This window comes from Bidens hawaiensis, unplaced genomic scaffold, assembly GCF_021521415.1.
Source record: "Bidens hawaiensis isolate Kalapana, Puna unplaced genomic scaffold, B.hawaiensis_p1.1 tig00042480_1, whole genome shotgun sequence".
NCBI lineage: Eukaryota > Viridiplantae > Streptophyta > Magnoliopsida > Asterales > Asteraceae > Bidens > Bidens hawaiensis.
Genome location: NW_027497534.1, coordinates 83123 through 105554, shown reverse-complemented (window position 1 = coordinate 105554; position 22432 = coordinate 83123). Strand labels below are relative to the sequence as shown.

The 22432-nt window shown below is 33.3% G+C and overlaps 1 protein-coding gene across 1 annotated transcript; it reads left to right on the top strand.

The window, feature by feature from the left end:
- The first annotated feature begins 1664 nt into the window (after positions 1-1664).
- On the top strand, positions 1665-6725 carry LOC143593666 (F-box/LRR-repeat protein At5g63520-like). Its single transcript, XM_077073228.1, has 11 exons — positions 1665-1814; positions 1898-2020; positions 2159-2254; positions 2326-2427; positions 2500-2601; positions 2699-2738; positions 2825-2956; positions 3183-3358; positions 4430-4542; positions 4833-5284; positions 6687-6725. Exons 1-10 carry the CDS (start codon positions 1665-1667, stop codon positions 5236-5238), a joined length of 1440 nt encoding a protein of 479 aa, XP_076929343.1. The 3' UTR covers positions 5239-5284; positions 6687-6725.
- Positions 6726-22432: the final 15707 nt, after the last annotated feature.

Here is a 22432-nt window from a genome sequence, read left to right as displayed (position 1 = left end):
AACTTCAATAGAGCTACTAAATTCCATGGTATATAATGTGTCTAAAGAGCTTAACTCCATATAAAGCTTCTCGCCATCAATATCCGATCTTCCTTCAAACCTAGGTGCATTTTTAAGAAAATTACAAGATAACTGAAGATCTCCATCTTCAATTTCCCTCAAGTTTTGTGTAAACAAAAATTTAGATAATTTTTCATAGTTTTTGAATTGATCAAATCTTATCTCAAGAGAAGTAATAGCTTGATCACTAATATATAAAAATAATTTACTCTAAAATTCTTTTGAGGAGTAAATGAAGTTTCTTGGCTGCTTGAACACTCATTACTTTGTTTCTTCCTTTTAATTACATGTTTTTGTGCAAATATCGGGCCAATGCCCATTTCGAAAGCAATCTTCTTAGCTTCATCTGGCTTTTGAAAAACCATTTTCTCTAAATTCCTTGAAGAAGTCAATTAATCGGTTTATTAGTTATTATCATTTTTTTTAATTAGTTTGGGCTCAATACCACAAATGGATTATGGTAGCACAAAAATTGGGCCCAATATGTAATAAGGGGATTAAGATTTATTCCTATTATATAAAGAAATTTAATATATATATATATATGTGTGTGTGTGTGTGTGTAAAAGGGTTCAAATAAGAATAAAGAGTTTCATAGGAATGGTAAGAACAAATAGATTTTTGACATTTGGCATTAAAACCTATGGCAAAAGAATAATTCTAGGAAACTAAGTCGGTTATAATGGTGAAAGAGTAATTGTAGGAAACTATGTCGGTTTTTGGTAATTTTAAATCTCAACCATTGATTAACATGATCCAATTGCTATGATTTATTCATACTCTTCCTAGAAACTATTTATTTTTAGGATAACCCTCCCATATATATATATATATATATGTGTGTGTGTGTGTGTGTGTGTGTGTGTTTTTTTTTTTTTGTGCCCCAAAAAGTAAGTGCCCCCGCCGGTGGTCTGGGTTGCACCACCCAAGAGCCGGGACTGCCACCTCAACTATGTTGTTCTCTATCACACTTCCACTACCTCACCCTTAGGCTGTATGCTATGGTGAGGGGCGTCAAAGCCCATCCACAGTGCCACGTCAGCACCACGTGAGTATCAGTACCGGGATTGAAGGTAAAAACTTCAGGAAATACCGGTACCGGTACCGACACTGAAACTCAAAACTTTGGTACCGATTCGGTACCGATGGTACCATATCGGCACCGGTACCGATTTCGGTAACAGTACCGAATTTGCTCATCCCTAGGTACGAGTAATATATAAACTGAATCGGTTCGAATACCAGTACGGGTACCGGTACCGTACCAAATCGCTAAATTGGTATGGTTACCCGTACGGTACCGACGTTCAATAAACTATAACCCTCAAACCGTAACCACTTGAAGCGTTGAACCGGAATCCGACGGGTTCCGCTCATACATACGGGTTGAGTGTTGAACATTCCAATAAAAGCTTATACATATTACATATACCAAACGAGTACCAAATACTGGAATATTCGTAGCTGTAAGTACCAAATACTAGAATCTTGTCACTAATACCCCGTATCAAAGAGGTGCTGAAAGAGCAAATACTAAGTCTATTTTTATTATAAACAGCCACTAGCGTCAAAACAGACACCACCATCAAACACCGCAGTGCGGAATGGATATTGATGTCATCGGTGATGACCTTCTTCACAACATCGTCACTACCTCCTTCGCCTACGCCGCTTGCGTTAATCGCTCATGGAACGTCATTTGCGAACGCGTACTTAGTCGTCCCAAGCTCTCCTCCCTCAATTCTTCTTTCCATGTAATGTTTACCTAAATCAGAAATTATAAATCATTCGACCGTTTTCATTTGTATGCCCTTATTAATTAATTAAATTTGATTAGATTGCTGTAGAGGAGGTGGTGAATAAAGTATTATCTGAACCAATTCGTCCTCATTTTGCCATTGTTTCGGTTGGTGGCTTATACGACCATGAGACGGACGTTGTGAAAGAGGCTCATCACCTCGTATGTCATTTCTACTTCAAATATGATTATTCAATTTCAGTTTTTATCCATGAATTATTAGGTGTTGTTCTGTCTAAACTCTAAATCGATTTGCATATTCTCATGCTTTGAAATAGTACTGATTTCATGAATGGATAGCGGATTACTAAAGCACTAGCCTCTCAAGTTCCGGTCATAACTAATAGTCCCCGTGGAATCATCGCAAGAGATGCACTTTCTGATGAATTCAAAAAGGTTTTCTTAGTTATTTTCTACCACTTGCTATTTTTTGGTGTCAAGAAAGTAACGAATCGAATAATCTGCAGGTTGAGTTCGTATTTCCATACAAACCTAATGGAATCATGCTGACTGTTGGATTTCTACCAGGTCTGAAAGTTACAGCAATCTCACTTTCAAAGCAAATTGAGGTATCAAATCTCGTATCTTTTTTTCTTGTTTAAGCTCTTTATACTCTATAAGTTTGTGAATTTATGTACCAGGAACCAAAAATGGTCATGATTGACAAATTTATAACAGACATTAGGGAATTCTCAAATTCTGTTTCAGGGTCTAGTTCCCCTGCTGCCATAATAATGTTCTGTGTAAGTCAACGTTGCTTGTGTTATCTGTGCATATATTACCAATAATAACCTTTATGTATTCTTAACAAGGTCAAATTCCTTTATTATTTGTTTACAGGGCTACAGCAACTGCATGATATCTATTTTGGAAAAAATGGGTTTGTGTTGGTTCCAAAACACTTTGTTGCCTGCCTTTGTTATGCCAACTTGTATAGTTAATTTTGTCATTTTTCCATTATTGTAGATTATGCTATGGCATCAGAAACTGTCATTGTTGGTGATAACATCCATCAGTATCGATGTACCAATGATGCTAAATTTGGTACTTCTGCTGCCGCTGCCTTGGTGTTTGCAGTGGATAGGAATAAACCTCCCGGTAACATCAAAACCTACATTTGTAGATATATATTTTTTTTGTTTTATCGTATCCTTGTGTTTATATTTTCAAGTTGCTACTTGAGTCCTTAAAATCTAAATTCTCAAGTACTATTCTTTCGGATTAAAACTCAAATAAGTTTTTCTTTGTAATTTAATTAGTTTATGTTGCATTTGAAGGTCGGTTCCATCCGGCTATGAAAAAATTCTTAAATATTTTTGAGCAGGCATAGGAGAAACCCAATTTCATGCTGTATTAGCAAGCGGGTTGTCACCTGTAGGCCCCACATACAAGGCAACATTCATTATTGATAAAGGCTATTCGACTTTAATTGCTGCAAGGAGAGAAGGGACACATGAGAATATTGGTGCTGCAACTATTTTGAATCAAGTTTATGATGAAGTATGTTATTCTTTATCTTTAGTTAATACTCAAGCTACTCTATTATAACTGTAAATAATGGGTTAATTTCGGGTGGGGTAGAGTGGGCACTTTCTTTTTTGGTTTTGTTTTCTAAAACGACTCAGTTTAACCCTTAGGTAACAACTTTTTTTTAACGTGGTAGGCGAAAGGGGGGTGGGGTTACTTTTTCAAATCAGCCCGTATTGACCCAAATTCATTTTGCTTCGAACCTGCTTTGACCCGAGCTCATTTTGTAAGAACCGTTCAGACCCGAACCTATTTATTCCTGAACAGGTTCTCACTATAAATTATATTAAAAGTTCAAAATTTCATACATACTCATTTGAAGTATATATATCAATATGAAATTTATGAAAATCATGATATTTTAATGGCCACGTGTGGTGATCTATATGAAATTTTGAACTTTTAGAAGTATGTTATGAAATTAGTTTTACAGATTATTTGATGAATATCTGGACTTTTGATACATAATTTGGTCGCATTTCCAATTATCCATTATTGTTCTCTCTCAAAATGGACCCAAACTAAAGAATCTGATAATTAAGGATCTAAGGTTCATACTTTCAAAATTTTTATCTAAGACTTTAAGAGATTCATAAGACGGTTACTGGTCAAAATTCAAAGTGATGCCACTGAAGTCCATGCTGACCTTTTGGCTGTTGGCGGCATGTCATATAAGTTTTGAGTAGAAATACGATGAGACTATGTTCCATTTTCTTGCAATTTATTTTCTCTTTTCTCTAAGAGCATTCCAAGCAGCTTCTCTATCTTTATAATTACACTAAAAATTATTACATTTTCTCTCTCATATACAATTAAATAATACTTTTTTACATCTTTATCATTATATTTTCTCTACTCACAACCACTTTCAAATTTACTCATCTTTAAAATTTTTACTCTCCTCTACTCACAACCACTTGCAACCCTCTAAAAAAAATTAGAGATTTCTCTCCCAAATTATAGAGGAGCTGTGGTGAATGCTCTAAAGTTTTTGTTGTGAATGCTCTAAAGTTTTGACTTTTAATTGTTCATAAATAATGACAGGTAGGATCAGAGAGTCGTGATCTCTACATTGAGGTAACAAAAGAAAGAAAATACTCCATTGATCGAGAAAAAGCTGGATGTATGACGTCTCTTGCATTCTATTCAATTCATGGGTACGACACTTATTTTTTGTTCTTGTTTTTAATATCGTCTTTTTCTTTGAGCAATTAAATTATTTTTCTTTTTCTAAATAGTAGCTTATTAACCGTGTTCTGGCATACTAAGGAAGTAGTTAAGCTTAATGATGAAACAACAATAAACAATTGTTTAGAAAAAAGCTCCAAATGTTATATGTAACAAATAGAATATTAACTCACTAAATTGATAAGTGCTTATGTCATGATTTTTTATTATATACATATAAACACATTACAATTTATTTGGTTTTATCATCTTCATGCAGGACTGAGATGGGGTATTTGTATGTTAATGGCAACGGCATCAAAACCGGCGATACATTCCGTTTTTACCATGAGAATTCTACCGCAGCTTTATCCTCTCTCGCTGCTGTATCTAGCCATCTGAGATCTTTCAATAACACCACCACCTCTGCCGGTGATAAACGGGAGGTGTTTGGCGGTCTTGTGTTCAGTTGTGGTGAGGAGTATGCCTCTAGTGACCCAAGCATTTACGTCGCACCGCTTTTGGATAGTTGCCCTGGTGTCACACGCGGCAGGACATTTTGTAGCTGGTTGATTGGCCGTGGTGTGTCAGCCCCATACGTTAAAAAATCTCTAGAACAAAAGGCGGTGCGATGTTGCGTGCATATGTGCAATGCTGCCTATTTAATTATGTTTTATACCCCATGAAAAGAAAATTAGGGTGGCTTTTGTGTTGGGATTTGGTGACAAAGAAGTATATATTTTTTTATAGTTTTCTTATCTTGGGATTTTATGTTTCGAGATAGGCGTGGTTCTTCTTGTTCTAAGAGGTTCACACTTCACCGTAGGTTTTTTTCATTCCAAACTATATAGGTACTAGATTTTATTCTTCGTATTACGGGGTTGTTTTACATTATGTAAAAATCCCTTTTTAGGGGCATTTACATATTTTCCTTTTGAAATTATATATTTTCAAAAGCTTATATTTTGAGAAAATATGTAATTTCAAAGGGTTAGGAAGGAGAAATATGTAAAAATCTCTTTTTAATATTTATATATAGGAAAATTGGATTTGAATAATACAAACTATCAGGCATTGGGCAATATTAATCCCAACTAACAACGTTACTCCTAGTAATCCCAACTTTTAATGTTGTTATCATTAACAATCTTGATCTTAATAAAATGGTAAACCCCGTAAACTTCTGATGACGTGGCGTGTTAACTAGGATTTTTTTCCAATTTACAATTTATGGAATTAATTACAAGAATAATCCCTATGATTTATACAAATTATTAATTTAATACACAGTTTTCATTTATTACACTTTTAACACGACATTTTTCAATTTATTACACTACCACGACCTCCTTAACTCATTTCAGATATGTTCTTTAAAAAACAAGTTTCAGATCTGCAAATCGATTTGCAACCAGCGCGCCGTCAAAATTCACACCACTGTCACTACCAGGGTTCACCGCAAAGGTGTTTGTGGCCAATCGAAAGAACAATCTAGGGTTTTCAGATTGTGGTGTCGATGGGGGATTGGTAGGCCGGAGAGAGTAGTTTACCTGGAAACTCAAACAGTGTAGTTTGATGACAGCAGGGCATGACGACGGCGGGGTCACGTAGACGGTAGTCGCGGTGGTTTCTAGGCGGTATTCAAGAGAGACAGAAAGCGAGAGGTGGGGTAGGGGTGGGTTGGGATAAATATATATTTTTAATGGTTATATTATATATCTTTTAAATATTTAAGTTAAGGGTATTTTTGTCATTTCACATAAAATTAACACCAAAATTTAACTCAACTGCTCAGACTGAATACGTTACTTGCTTAAAAATGCTGTGTTAAAAGTTTAATAAACAAAAACTGTGTATTAAATTCATAATTTGTGTAAACCATAGGGATCATTCGTGTAATTAATTCCATAAATTGTAAATTGAAAATAATCCTAGTCGTTGCCATGTCATACGTCACGTCATCAGAAGTTAACGAGGTTAACAATTTGTTAGACCAAAATTGTTAATGATAACAACATTAAAAGTTGGGATTGCTAGGAGTCACATTATTAATTGGGATTAATATTGACCAATGCCTAATAGTTTGAAAAGAAAATTAGGGTGGCTTTTGTGTTGGGATTTGGTGACAAAGAAGTATATATTTTTTTATAGTTTTCTTATGTTTGTTGGGATTTTATGTTTCGAGATAGGCGTGGTTCTTCTTGTTCTAAGAGGATTCACACTTCACTGTAGGTTTTTTTCATTTCAAACTATATAGTTACTAGATTTTATCCTTTGTATTACGAAGGTTGTTTTACATTATTCGTTTTTAATATATATATATATATATATATATATATATATGGATTTAATTTTATTTATTGTAAGAAAGTTAATGATTAATATACTTGAGGTTTGATGATAAAATGGTTTCACAAATAAATGATATCTTATAATCCGGTTTAAAAGCTATCTGGGTTTGGTGATACCCATTACCCGTTTATTTTATTTATTATAAAATTGTTTCTTAATTATAAATATAATCTTTTTTAAATAAAATAAGATATTAATTTTTGGTACATCCCTATTTTATATGATTTTCATTTCAAATATTTGATGAGACTAATTTTTAATATAATGAGATGTTATAACCCGTTTAAGAGCTATCTGGGTTTGGTGAGACCTTTACCAGTGAATTCGGGTAAAATGCATGAGAAGCCTTCATTTACAAATAAAGCAATCTAATAGGTTGAGAGAATGGTTGTTTTACAATTTTTGTTTTTTAATATTTATTTTTTGGATTTTAATTTTCTTTATTATAAGAAAGTTAATAATATACTTAGGGTTTGATGATGAAAGGGTTTCATATATAAATGATATGTTATGACCCGTTTAAAAGCTATCTGGATTTGGTGACCCATGACCCACTTATGTTTTTTACTATAAAATTGTTGATTAATTATAAAAAAATTTCTTTTTAAATTGGATATTAAATTTTAGTACATCCTCTTTTATAGAATTTTCATATCAAATAATTGGTAAGATTAATTTTAAATTTAATGAGATGTTATAACCCGTTTAAGAGCTATCTGGTTTTGGTAAGACCCATACCTATGAATTTGGGTTAAATCAATGAGAGGTCTCCATTTAAAAATCAAGCAATCTGGTAGCTTCCATAAAAAGAAGGAGCGACCACATCACGATACGTAGGATTTTAGGGGTTTCATTTATATATATTACTAGATTTTATCCCCCGTATTACGGGGGTTGTTTAACATTATTCGTTTTTAATATTTATATATGTATATTTGGATTTTAATTTTATTTATTGTAAGAAAGTTAATAATTAATATACTTGCGGTTTTATGATGAAATGGTTTCACAAATAAATGATATGTTATAATGCGGTTTAAAAGCTATCTGGGCTTGGTGATACCCATTACCCGTTTATTTTATTTATAATAAAATTGTTTTTTAATTATAAATAATATCTTTATTTAAATAAAATAGGATATTAATTTTTAGTATATTCCTATTTTATAGGATTTTCATATCAAATATTTGATGAGATTATTTTTTAATATAATGAGATGTTATAATCCGTTTAAGAGCTATCTGGGTTTGGTGAGACCTTTACCCGTGAGTTCGGGTCAAATGCGTGAGAAGCCTTCATTTACAAATAAAACAATCTGATGGCTTGAGAGAATGGTTGTTTTATATTTTTTGTTTTTTAATATTTTGTTTTTGGATTTTAATTTTCTTTATTATAAGAAAGTTAATAATATACTTAGGGTTTGATAATGAAAGCGTTTCATATATAAATGATATGTTATAACCCGTTTAAAAGCTATCTGGATTTGGTGACCCATGACCCGCTTATGTTTTTTACTATAAAATTGTTTATTAATTATAATAATATCTTTTTCATTTTAAATTGGATATTAAATTTTAGTATATTTCTATTTTATAGGATTTTCATATCAAATAATTGGTAAGATTAATTTTTAATTTAATGAGATGTTATAACTCGTTTAAGAGCTATCTGGTTTTAGTAAGAACCATACCCATGAATTTGGGTTAAATCAATGAGAGGCCTCCATTTAAAAATCAAGCAATCTGGTGGCTTCTATAAAAAGAGGGAGTGACCACATCACGACACGTAAGATTTTAGGGGTTTCGTTTATATATATTATAGATAGATAGATGTATTTGCTTCTAAAATTTGTTCCTTTGGATTTTTGCCATTTACCTTTTGGCCTCCTAATTTTAATTTTACGTCTTCAGTTTAATTTAAAGCCCCTAACTTTGGTAATGAAGCTCTTCTCTTTTCAACTTTTATCACAATACTTTTAACATTGTAACTCTGGCAAAAAAAAAAAAAAAAACACTTTTACACTTTGGCAAAAAAAAAAAACAAAGAACTTTCACTTGTATAATTAAACTTTTAGACTTTCAAACTTTGATCACACCACTTCTAGAAACTTAAGACTTTTAACTTTGCCCATAAAACTTTCTGCAAGGAATCGAGCCGATACCTACTAACTTTCCGCCGCAACACAGGGTAGCTTTCAAACATATAATGCATTTAACGTGCTTTGCCGCAACGAGTGTGTAAAAATACTTGTTTAATTGAAAAATCCATATTTTCTAAATTATCTGTTATTTTCTAAATATCTCTTGCATCTCATTTCCCGTACTTATATCTACATTTTTTTTTATTATTTCTTTCAGCCATTTATAATCTTAAATATTAACTATTTTGTCTTATCATTTATTTCTTTATAAATTGATTTCTAATAAACTTTTATAAAATAGTTTGAGCCCATCCAAAAAAATGGCCATTTTGTTTTGGTGGGTTCATCACCAAATAAAATAACAATACGGGTGTAACTGGCCCTTTTTTTTGTCACCCACGAGTTCATATATTACATGCTTTTGGATTTCATGTCCTATATTCAGGTTTCGGGTTAAGCAGGTTGGGTTTATCCGACTAAAATCGGGTATACCCAAGTAAAGTTGAAACCCATCCCAAAGTAACTTAGGTGTTTCCCGCGTAAGTGCATCCGTATCAAACTTGTTTTGTTTGACAATATGTTCACCCAGTTTCTTCTTTTTTGTTTTCTTGTCAAAACAAAATAAACAATTCAAGATAATGAAGTTTCTAAACAAGGGCGAAGGAAAGTGAGGGCCGGGGACCCCCCCCCCCTCCCCCGGACCTGCCCCGTCCTCCCTTTTTGCGTAGTAGTGTAAATTTTTACTCGTTTTCGTCTGAACAAATTTATATGTAATGTAAATTTATTTGTTTCATCCAAAAATTTGAGCCTTCCGTTTTTGTCTGAAAGTTTGAGTTGTGTTTTCATTCAAGCTTTGCCACATGTTATGATGAGTTTGAACAAATGCTGGGCAAATATCCCCAAAGGCATCACTGGTATTAAATATCCAAATGAGCACATAAACACAACCACACTAACGGTATTTAGTTATTTACTTCTATGCGATGATGCTTGCCTTGGCCTTTTAGATGGGTTGAGCAAACACAAATATATCATATATTCATTTGCAATTTGCTCAAAGTTGCAACAATTGCAATAAATTTCAATTTCATAAGTTCTTAGTTTGTACTTTATTTTATCTAATTTTCTTTTTTTTTCTTTTTGTTTTACACTTAGAGCAACACTTTTCATAGTTTACAAATATGTTAAAAAAATATTTTTTAAGCTAACCACAACATTTTTTCATTTTCAACTTTGGTCTCATATACTTTCCATCTTTTACATTTTTTTGTTTACCATTTCGGTCTAAATTTAACGAGTTAACACGCTGCAACGCGTGTGTGTGGTTCATCGTTTTTATGTCAATTTTTCCCGTTTAATAGTCACGTCGCAATGCGTAGATGTTAAGTTGACTTGGTTATTTTTTTTCTTTCTATATATTATGTTTCGGTCTAATTTTTGTGTGTTAACACGGCGCAACGAGCGTGTGTGCTTCAACATTTTTTTACGTCTACTTTTTGTTTGGTTTTCTTAACGGTTAATGAAAGTTACTCGCCGTTGATTAGGGGAAGGTAACCGAAGGCAGTGATGGTGGTAACTTCACGCTTTCGAGTTGAGTGGATGTGTAAATACACAGTTTTACACCCCTGCCACAACTTGAGGGGTGTTAATACTAGTTGTGAATTATTATTTATTAGCTTTAGAATCTGTGTAATATACAAGATGATCCAGATAATAAAAATACAAATAAAATTAGCCTACAAATACATAATGTATGTGAAAAAATTGTATTACGTTTATACTTATTACTAAAATTACAAGACATCTAAAATACCAACTATACTTTTGAAATCAAAATAAGTGAAACCTGTTAACAAACAAATCTTAAAAATAGATTAAGATCCGATAACAGACTCTAAAACCCAACAATATGACTTTACTCAATCAAAACTGAATCCGTCACCAAATTTTCATGTTAAAGCTTTCAACGTTTGTGACGTAAACCAATTTTAAACCCGTGTGCTGTGACATGGGCGTGCTAAATCTTTTAGTAAGATTAGGACAATCATATAAGAGGGGAAAGGGCACTAGTGTGGGTAAGGTTTATGGGTAGTTATTACATGGGAAACCCACCCCTAACTATGTAGGTAGTTTGCCAAATTACAATCTATGGCAAAGGTTTACGTGCGTTTATATGATTGTTGAGAGTTTTAAAGAAATTAAAACACCCATTAATACTCAATTTATTACATATAAATACTACTAACATTTCAAAATTTTTATTCACTCAAGCATTTCATCATTTTATCACTCAGCCTTCACCATTTCTGTTCACTCAAACCCCCAATGGCAAATTTCTCAAACGGTGATCTCGGGATATTCATCTAGAGGACGAAGACATATACTTGGCCACACGATCATCTAGAGGACGAGGTGAAGAAATCGCTATAACCCGCAAACTAGAAATTGCGGAAAAGTATAATTGGCCAAAGGTTCATCTAATTTAGATGTTTGTGTTTTAATTTTTTTAGTTTTGATCGTCATATTTTATTTTTCCGGTTTTCAATTATGTAATATTTTTAATTTTAATGAAATTTTAATTTTAATTACATTTAACTGTTTTATTTGTTATTAAATTTTAACAAAAAATAAAAAAAAGTTTTAGGATACTTGTGGGTAGGTGTTTCCAGTTATCTTGAGTTTGTGGGTACTTAAAAATAGAAATAAAATAACGGAATATGATTGGCCGGTGCATAGATAGTACCCATGAGTGTCTCTTCCCCAAGAGCATGCAACATTCAAACTTCAAAGTATACTTTCGTCTTATTATTTCCAGGCTACTTCTTGGCCATCACGGAGAAGCCTTGCAAGTCCTTGGAATCATAATTATTTTAGGGGATCATAGAACAGCATAGTTTCATGCAAACTGTGATGTTTTCCTGCGATTCCTATAATATAATAATAATAATAATAATAATCTAACCAATATATTAAATCAACACAATTTTGTCCACATGTCCTTCACTTAGGTTGTCCACATAGGCGATCAACCTTCCATAAATCTAATTTTCACATATTCACAATAAAATTTTAATCAATGATATTGACTTTTATATTTTTGTAACTTATTAATGTAATTATGATATTAATTATTTTAATTATTGTTAGAGTTAAAAAACTTATTAAATTTACTAGGTTCAAATTGTTCATCGTTTCTTCTTTAAAAGGCACATGCTTCGTTCAAAAATCATAACGCTCCCCATCGTTTGTAGCCAGATTCTTCGTCTCATCTATAATCGGCTCTTCATGATTTTTCGGGTTCATAATCCAAACAACATCAAATACGTTCATCGTTTGCAATTATCAGGTATGATTTATATTTTAGTGTTTAATTGATTTTTGTGAAGAACAACATCAAATTGATTCACTGTTATTGGATTTAGGGTTTAACTACATGATTTTATACTAACTGTTAATGGATTTGATATTTAATATATTCCTATTAATCGATTTATGTTTTAATCTATTTAGGGTTTAAAGGTATGATTTTTTTAAATTATCTAAACATGTTTCTTCTTCTTCTTCTTCTTCTTCTTCTTATTCTTCTTCTTCTTCTTCTTCTTCTTCTTATTATTATTATTATTATTATTATTATTTCATGACAGGAGAATCGAATGCAAGTTATGGTTTTTAAACCCGACACTTTTCGTTTCAAAAGGTTTTTGAATAAAAACTCTACACATGTGAAAATGTAAGTTTAAACATTGTATGTATTTGTAAGCTTAATTTTTAAATAATATTACAAAATTTGTTACTAATGTGTTTTTTTTTATTTTTTTCAGGTATAATGGTTCCTTTATGTTATATTATTTTTTATTTACTGAATTATTTATTTATAAAGTATTTTCTTTTTATGTTATAGACATAGTTTAACATCTTTTGTAATATCTGCTGGTAAACAACTGATGTCAAATATTTGTGTTGATTGAATATGTTTTTTTACATTTTATATTGTTTCTTAATATGTTTTCCACCCGTGTGTAACACGGGTTATTATCCTAATAATAATAATATTATGGTTACAATCTTAGTTGTTGATACATGGCCTGAAAATGCAGACAAATAACAACAACAACAAAATAAAAAGCTGTTTTGCAGTTATATTAATGCCTTAAACAAACTAAATACAAAACAATTTTGGGTAAAATATGTTTTGGATCGACTCAACTTTGACCCGTACAAAAAGTTCATTTATTACCCAATTTGTTTCAAGTCAGTCAAAATGTGTTTCAAGTAAATCAAACTTATATTATAAATGGTCTCATTACTAAAGCTACGACCAAGATAACATTAAGTATGTAACATAAATCAATCTACTATTAATAAGACAATTCTAGGCATAACGATGGATATTTTTAGTACAAGTTATTACGAAAATATGTACGTTGATTGAGCCTCTGTCCTTGAAATGCCTTTTATACCTCTCGAATTTCCCCGAATTTCACTTATTTAACTTTATAAATATTTCTATAATTAAGGGTATGGTTGATTGGAGGTAATGAAATGAAAGATGAATGGAATCAATGTTTTCAGACCCGGCCCGGACGTCGACCCGGGCACCTTACCGGGTCAAAGGTCGGATTGACCCGGGAGGGCGGACCGATGTTGACCCGGATGATGTCATATATATATATATATATATATATATATATATGTGTGTGTGTGTGTATAATAACTAACTTTCATAAAACTTCACAAGCCAAAAATCCAAAGCATATATCACAATCTTAGTCTCAAAACATTGATATGTGAAAATCCTTTTGAAGTAGACATGCTTAACCAAGTTTTTTACGAAAAATAAAACTTAAAAGACAAGAAAATATAACAACTCACATTAGAGTAAGTTAAGGGTTAACTTTAATAAAACCATGACTCCAAGGTAAAAAGTGTAACTTATAAAGAAAATGGGTTATTTAGGGTTTGTCATATGCAAACTTTGATATTGCTCTTCTATGCCACCGCCTCTCCTCCAGTCCTCTGTCAAACAAAGCTTTCAATAATAATTTAGGGTTTGATATAAAGAGCATCAGTACATCACATATACATCTTTTGTTAAGTCTTTGTCAGATCTTCATTAAATAATCATCACTCATCATCTTCATCACACATCTTTTCTAGATCTTCATCAAAGATCATCTTCACCACAATTATATTGTACGAATCGCCGGAAATGCCTTGAATCTGGCCGATTACAGCGGCGCGGCTTGGAAGTGGGAGCAGCGTATATCTTATTAGGGAATGGGAACTAGGGTTATAATTCTATATTTCTAATATAATATATACTTTTGATTTTACAAAAAACAAAAAAAAACAAACTTGCTGGTCTGACCGCTGCGTCACCGGTTTTGGTCCGACTGCCGCCCGTGCAAACCGGCCGGCCCATTAGAAAACGACTATTACACCATGACCCGGACCGGTATTAGTGCCGGGTCCTGGTCCGGGTTTCAAAACACTAAATGGAATGAGAGAATGAGTGAAACGGACAAGGGAATCAAAATGGATCAGTACCATTTTTTTGTCTTGTTTGGTTAACTTATGAGAATAAAATGAATTTTCACTCTATAATGTTTGGTATCCAAAATAAATTGTAGGAATGAAATAAAAATAATAAAAACACTCTAATCTCAAAATACTTAAAAAAAAACCTACAATGACGGCGGTGGTAGCTATGGCGACGAAAATGGTGGTAGTGGTAGCGGTGGAGATGGTGGTGGTGATGGCGGTTAGGCAATGGTTAAGCGATGGTAGCATTGGTAGTGATGGCAATGGTACGGTGGTGGTGGTCAGGCAACGACAGTGGTGGTGAGGGTCAGGCAGGCGCAGTGACAATGACTGCGGTGGTTACGGCGAAGTTTTTGGCAGCAGTGGTAACGCTGGTGGTGGTGGCGGCGGATGCGACGGCGACGGTGGTGTCGACAGAGTTGGTGGTGGTGCTGATGGTTTTGGTGGTGGTGTTGAAAAAATAGGGTGAAGGATGAATGAAATGAAAAAAAAGAAGGGGGTGGGAAGGAATGGTTTTGATGGAATGAGATTCCATATAGATGATTCCATTCCATTGAGAAACCGAACACCACTTTTTTCATTCCTATATAATGAATCATTCCATTCCTCATGTCATTCCTACATACCAAAGGCTACCTAAATCTTGGAGTAAAGTGTCAAAAACGTCCCAAAGGTTTGATAGTTTTTGTGACTTTAGTTCAAAAAGTTTATTTTGTGCATCTGAACCATTAAGGTTTCCCAGCCATTGCCAATGTCGTCCAATTTGATAATTCCATTAATTTTTACTGTAAAATTAGGGCCATTATTGTCTTTTTTATATGCATGTTAAATGGTTGTCCTTTGGCCATAACTTAGTTAAACATTTTTTTTGTTAAACTGGGTCACATGCAAATCACATTAGGTAAATGAGTCTTTTTTCATACCTTTTTCATCTTCCTCAAATACCAACCCTAGATCTGAAAGCACTCTAGTTATTAATTTGATTATAATAATGTAATATTTATATAACTAACATATTATAATATGAAAATACAAATGTATAAATAAGATACTTGAAAATGATTGAAAACAAAGAAAAAAAAACATAAGAGTAAAGTGCTAAAATCGTCTCCGAGTTTTAATCAGTTATGTGATTTTCGTTCAAAAGGTTTCTTTTGTGCAAGTGGACCCTTCAGGTTTTACGAGTTTTGCCAATTTTGTCCAAATTAATAACTGTCAGGGGTTATTTTATCTCTAATGTGATCCTGACGAGTATTCTGGCAGCTGGGGTTCCTAGCTAGCTCAATGATCTTGAACTAACCCGACTATATATTGTATTTATATTATATTGCAGGTTACTCAAACTTGTAATGGCTTACAACGGCTAGATGACTGATTCTTACCTAAAAGCTCAGAGAACTAGCTGACGTGCACGCGGACTAAAGAATAAGTTTTCAAACAGTCATGGCGACTAGGGTTCCTGGGTTTTTAGGAGTTATAGTTATTTTTGTTTCTATATAATGAGGCTGTTGAGAACAACCCAGGACACAAATTCTATGCACTCATAATACTGACGATTGTACTTAGCATTTGCTCTCAATCAGTTCTCGAGTTGTAACCCATTTTTCCTTATTAATAAATTGAGGCAGAGGATAGTTTTTCCCCTCCTGAAGTTTATTTCCGAGGATCCTCACCGGGATATAAGGTTTTTCCTCGCTATATCGCTGTGTTTACCTTTACTTTTACAGCATTTACTTACCATAATTGTTGAAGAATGTCACAACCCAGCCTATGACGGAAATGCTGGGGCGCAAACTAATTGTTTACAGCTCAAAAGATACTATCATAAAATAAAAAATGACAATATCTATTAAATTATTTCATTTCAAATTAAAGTGCACAAACCTTCAAAACATAACAAACAATCCAAAACAGGTAACTAATTACAAACATAATAAAATATAGATAGTCTTCATTTATTTCCTAAGGTCCATCTAAGCGTTCTTCAACTTAAACTTCCATTCAACTGGAAACCTGCATATGCGCAGGAAATAAAGTAGATTTTGTCAATACTAAGTTGAGTGAGAATATCACCAGTTTTCATGATACAATAATATATAAATAAATAAGCAAAACGAAATAAATGCGGTAATAAGCAATCAAACCGTGAGCAATTAATGTGTCAATTGACCGTTGCCATGTGAGCGGGCGTTGGCTACTGTGACAGCCGTATGATCATACCATAATGTGAATATGATGGACCTCTCTGAATGCGATAAAGTAAGCACATAAGCAAGTAACAAATAACATTTGATCGAATACACACAATTATACGTTTGCTAGTTTGTGTATGTACGTAATATGAAAGTAATTATTAGTACGCGTATGTCCCCAAATATTTAAAAGCAGTAAAATAGAGGGGAATGATAAATCTCACCTTATTTCTTAGGCAAGTGAGCAAAAATAAGAACAAACGATGATAAAATAAACGAATCGTCCTCTAACACGTCGACTAAGATAAATCAAATAAAAAAAAGGAAAAAATGTATAATGGGTCAAAGTAAAAGAAGGAAAAAATTGGAATGCGTCAAAATGGGTACAAGATATAAAAAAAGGGTAAAAAAATGAGAAACATGAAAAGAATTAGTGGTCCTGAGATAAAAAAAAAACATAAAAGAAGTTCAAAATAGATAATAAAAAAATCAGAACTCAAAATATATATCAAAAACTAAAATGGTAAAAAACTAAAATGTTTTATCCGTTCTCCATGTTCATTCAAAAAACCTGAGAAATGTTGGTTTAGCTTTAGGGGATTCAATTTTTGGGTTTAGTGTAGTTTTAAGGGTTAGGTTTTCAGGTTCATCTTTGAGAGATGCGGGGGCCGGGGGGGGGGGGGGGTGGGTTAGGTTTTTGGGCCATGTTTATATTGTTTTAGGTTTTGGTGGTCTTTATATTAGATCCATTTTGACTCGTTTCAATTTGTAAATTCTGAATATTAAACATTTTACTTAAAACCATAATAACCCTAATGGGTCACATTTGCCACCTCTAAGTATAAGTGGAAGTGCATAAAAAGCCTGAACAAAAAAAAAAAAAAACCGAAATGGGTATTAAAAAACCCGTTTTCGAAAACCCAAACCTAGAGTAAGGCTGTCTCCGAGTATTTAAATACCTTAGCCGAGCCGAAATAAAAAGGCCAATAACCTTAACGAATAACGAAAGCTATTTTTTTTAAATGACGCTTAATCACAATAACATAGAAAAAATATTATTAAAATCAAATACCATAATAATTAACCATTAACCGATAATATGTGAAGTGTGACATTCGTCAATTTCGGGTCTTGTTTGTATTCGTTTTTGTATTTGTTTATTATGTAAACCGACCCGATTTGTAAATCGAAGCTTATGTTATAATCAAAATAATGGATTTATGTTACAATATTGTTTCACACTTGTTGGGTCTTGAAAACATCCTATTTTTATTTTTATTTATTTATTATTTATTTTGTTGTTTTGTGTTTTTGTCTTGATCCATTTTGCATGAAAACTCTTGTGTCTCACACCCATATTTGACCACCAACATTACCCTATATATACACCACCTTTCCTCTTCATTTTCCCTTGCTACAACTCAAAAAAAAAAAAAACTCTCTCAAACATCAAAGATTCAAGGTTATCTTCTTAAGTGTTCTTGAAGGATTTTGGTCTTTCATCTTAATTAGTTTATGTAGCCTTATTAATACTTGTTTATGGTTGTGCAACATATATATAATATACACCCATTGTTTACCTTTGGTAGTTACTTCTCCGATTCCGGTCGGTGAGGTTTCGGACCCCATGAGGCAAGGCTTCATGGAGGACTTCGTGTCCTTGATATATATACATCTATATAACTTGTTCATACATATTAATCTTGCGTATTTTAGTTTGTTGGTCATGTTTACAAGTTCCATGGTTATGGGTTTTTAAAAGTCTATGCTTCGGTTTAACCGTAAATAGCTCTAAACCGTAAACCGAACTTTGTTACTAGTTTTGTTTGTTTAAACATACTTAGTGTTAGATCTAAGTTTCTAAAATCATTTTTACAAATTCTATGGTTATGGGTTTGTAGAATCTTACCTCGGTCTTAACCCGAAACACGATCCGAACCGAAAACCGAACTTTTTGTTTAAAGACTTTATTGTTAACTTTTGGTATTTTTTTATTTGTACATTATTATACAAGTTCTTTAGTGTTTGGACATGTGGAAACCATCTATGAACTTGTTGTGAGATGGAAACCGAACCAAACCGATTCTTGCTCGCTTAAGACACACAAGTGTGTTTTTTTTTAGCCATCAAGACTTGTATATTTCTTTAAAAATAGTTACAAATTGATTTTTAAATATTTTCTTAAGTACTTGGAAATGTTGGATCCAACTTGATCTCATAACAAAGTTTGGACAGACAAAACCGAACACTCGCTTAACGTGCGTTGTTAGTTCTAAAACAATAGAACTACATACTTGGTTAAGTCTTATTAAATTTTATTGAGTTATCTCATAACATTCAATATTTTGGAAAGTTGACTTTGGGTTTGACCAATTATCAAGACCCGAACCGACAACCCGAACACTCGATAAAAAAAACCCGTTTTAGTATCTTTATTCCAAAGGGATTTGCATTCTTGCATTTTACCCACCTTATTACTTAACATAGGTTGAGTAAATATTAAGGTTAGATACTTTAACCCGGTTTGAGCAAACTTACATTTTTAAAGGGTTATTATTATAAATTCTTAAATAGTCACATTTTAAACCTTGAACTTTAATTATTTACATTTCTCAACATTTATTTTGTTTAAAGACCTTCAAGACAACCTTTCTAAATTCAAGACTTCTTTTCTTTTTAGGCATTGTGCGTTAAACTCGTCGTTCCGACAAATCTCCAAATTATCATCTTTCAAGCTTACTACTTGAAGGTGAGTACTTCATACCCCATTTTCCATCTTTTATTTTGGGGGTGACATTTCATACTTATTCAACAAAATGCTTTATATTTGAATCTTAAACCACAAACGTAGTTGTATACTTTATCTAAATAATTGCTCGATTTGGTGTTCTATGCTTATATGCCTATGTGTTTATCGCTTTTGGTTGGTGGAACTATAAAATCCTAGACTATTTGGCATCCCCTTACAGCAAGGTGTCGTTAACGTAATGCAATTAACGATAACTATAAAATCCTAGACTATTTGGCATCCCCTTATAGCTAGGTGTCGCTAATGTGTTTAGCGATATCTATTTATCCAAATTACCACTTTTATTTATCGTTTCATATGCAAGTTTTGTGGCTATCTTTATTATATACTAATATGATCAAACTTATGAATTGCTTACCGACCTTTGTGTTGACAAACTTTAGGGATGGCAAAAATCCCCGAATCCGACGGGGAAACCCGAAAACCGGCTTATTTCGGGTCGGGTCGGGTTTTGTTTTTTCGGTTTCGGGTCGGGTTTCGGAGATTGTTTCGGGGATTGTTTCGGGTTCGGGTTCGGGTTCGGGTTCGGGTACCCCCGCCCCGACCCGCCCCGATATAATATATAAATATAAATATAAATAATATATATATATATATATATATATATATATATATATATATATATATATATATATATATATTAAAAACCTCCACCAGCATTCTTCTTCTTCTTCTTTGTTCAAATCGAAACCCTAACTCGTTGACTCCGTCTGATCAGCAGCTGACTTCCTATTGAAAATCAGTTGACGGATCTGATTTTACGGCGGTGGTTGGATGAGAGGTTAATAATAATAATAATACAATGAAATGGGTATCATTGCTTAAGGACTTCAAGGAGAAGGTTGGATTCACTGCATCTCCTTCGTCATCCGTCATTCACTGCATCTCCTTCGTCATCCGCCGCTCCTTCGTCGTCATCGCATAATTACTTCTCCTCTTCTACTCCAAGGTTAGGGTTTATTCATGCTTCCTCATCTTAATTAAGTTTACCGATTCAGTTTGGACTTTGGAGTGTTTTAATGGATTTAGGGTTTAAGTTGTTGAGATCTGAGAAGGAATTCGTTTATAAGTATCTGATTTAACTCAGTTGATATGAAATTATGATTTATGAATTACCCAGAATAGTCAATTTCGGGTCGGGTCGGATCGGTTTCGGGTTTTCGGGTTCGGGGACGGGGCGGGTCGGGGGGGTACAAAAAACCAAACGGGGAATCCCCGAATTAAACCCGACGGGTAATGGGGCGGGTACGGGGATGGTTTTTGGTTTCGGGTTCGGGTTCGGGTTAAGCAAAACCCGCCCCAAACCCGCCCCGTTGCCATTCCTAACAAACTTTATTTTATGAAATGTTGCAGGTTTGCATCTTGGTTGATTTATGATTGTGAAGAAAACGACATCAAAGACCTTAGGATATTAGTAAAAATGAACAATATCAATTTGCCATATTTTGTGATATCTTGTTTATGGTTATTTTATGGATAATTGTTATGTGACATTTTTGATGTTGTGAAATGAAATGAGTTTATTAAATACTGTCACTTTAATTAGTGTCATGTGCTTATGGACAATCGTTACACCTCGGCATGTTTCGCCGCCTTTAACATTGGGAAAAAAATATAGCTTGGTCCTTGGTGGCTCGGTTTGGTCAACCGCGAAGGAGGCTGGTGGTCAACGACAAACCAACAGTGGTGCTCGGTTGGGTTGGTCGTTGTTCAGGTTTTGTTTAGCATTTGCAAAAAAGAAAGGAATCAAGGAGGAATTTCAATAGATCGCTATTTTTTTTATTTTACGTTGGGTTTTCATTTTATTTTTTAGCTTTTAGTTTTATTTAGTTTGGGCTCAATCATTTAAAGTTGATTAAATGGATTATGTATAAAAATAATTTTGGGCCTAATAATTAAAAGATGGTAAAAATCAAATCATATTTTATAAGTTTTATATTTTTAAATGCATATATAAAAATGTTTGGCCCCCATAAATTGTGTGCCTTGGCCGTCAGCTCAACCGACACTACCCGCCAGCTGGTCCTGACCCAGATCCACCCTACCTATAGAGTATGACTTTCAATACTGAAATCAGAACATGTACCTAATTTATAGCCGAAAACCGGGGTTTTTTGCATACTTGAACCTGGGTTTTTCAAATACCCGCCCTATACCCGAATAGTACCTTAAAAGTGTCCAAAAAATACCACCAAAAAGTGAAACCCCTACCCGGGTATGATCAATACCCGATTTTTTAATACCCGAACCCGATATCATACCCGGAACCGGGTGTTAGAAAAAGCCGATTTGTGCACCTCTAAGTATAAGGGTGTTTGGGGGAAAATTATCTAAATCATAGAATACTAGTTTCATTGCAACGATATATTAAGGATTATAGGTGTTATGTTTCCAAACTTAATATGAAACAAGGTTCTATACCCACGAGTTGCGGCGCATAGGTGTGGTTGTGTGATACATGGTAATGGATATACAGTTAGTTTTATAGTTCGAGAATGCGATTAGAATTGAATAAAATAATTACACAATTACAATCGCTTTAATCCAAAAAATCCTAAGCACGTACACTTTTGGTTATCTGATAGTAAACAACAAAATAACTAAATATGCCTCCCAGTTATTAAAATTTGATTTCGCCATGTTAACCCGTAATAGCTTCTACGCCGCGGTCAAACACATCGAATCGACATGATTTCACCTCGAAACCGAACCCAAAACTCCAAAAGCATGATTTTGCAACCCTTTTTTGGCAGCCTAGAGCTTCTCAATAATAGCATGTAAAATTAAGTAATCCATATGTTGCTTCCAAAGAATATTAATTTCTACCTAAGATTCTTATCAAACA

Bases quoted from the DNA above. Each gene is read 5' to 3' on its own strand.
- LOC143593666 (XM_077073228.1), top strand. From the start codon at position 1,665: ATGGATATTGATGTCATCGGTGATGACCTTCTTCACAACATCGTCACT. The intron at 1,815-1,897 runs GTAATGTTTACC...AAATTTGATTAG, and splicing joins CCCTCAATTCTTCTTTCCAT to ATTGCTGTAGAGGAGGTGGT. The intron at 2,021-2,158 runs GTATGTCATTTC...ATGAATGGATAG, and splicing joins TGAAAGAGGCTCATCACCTC to CGGATTACTAAAGCACTAGC.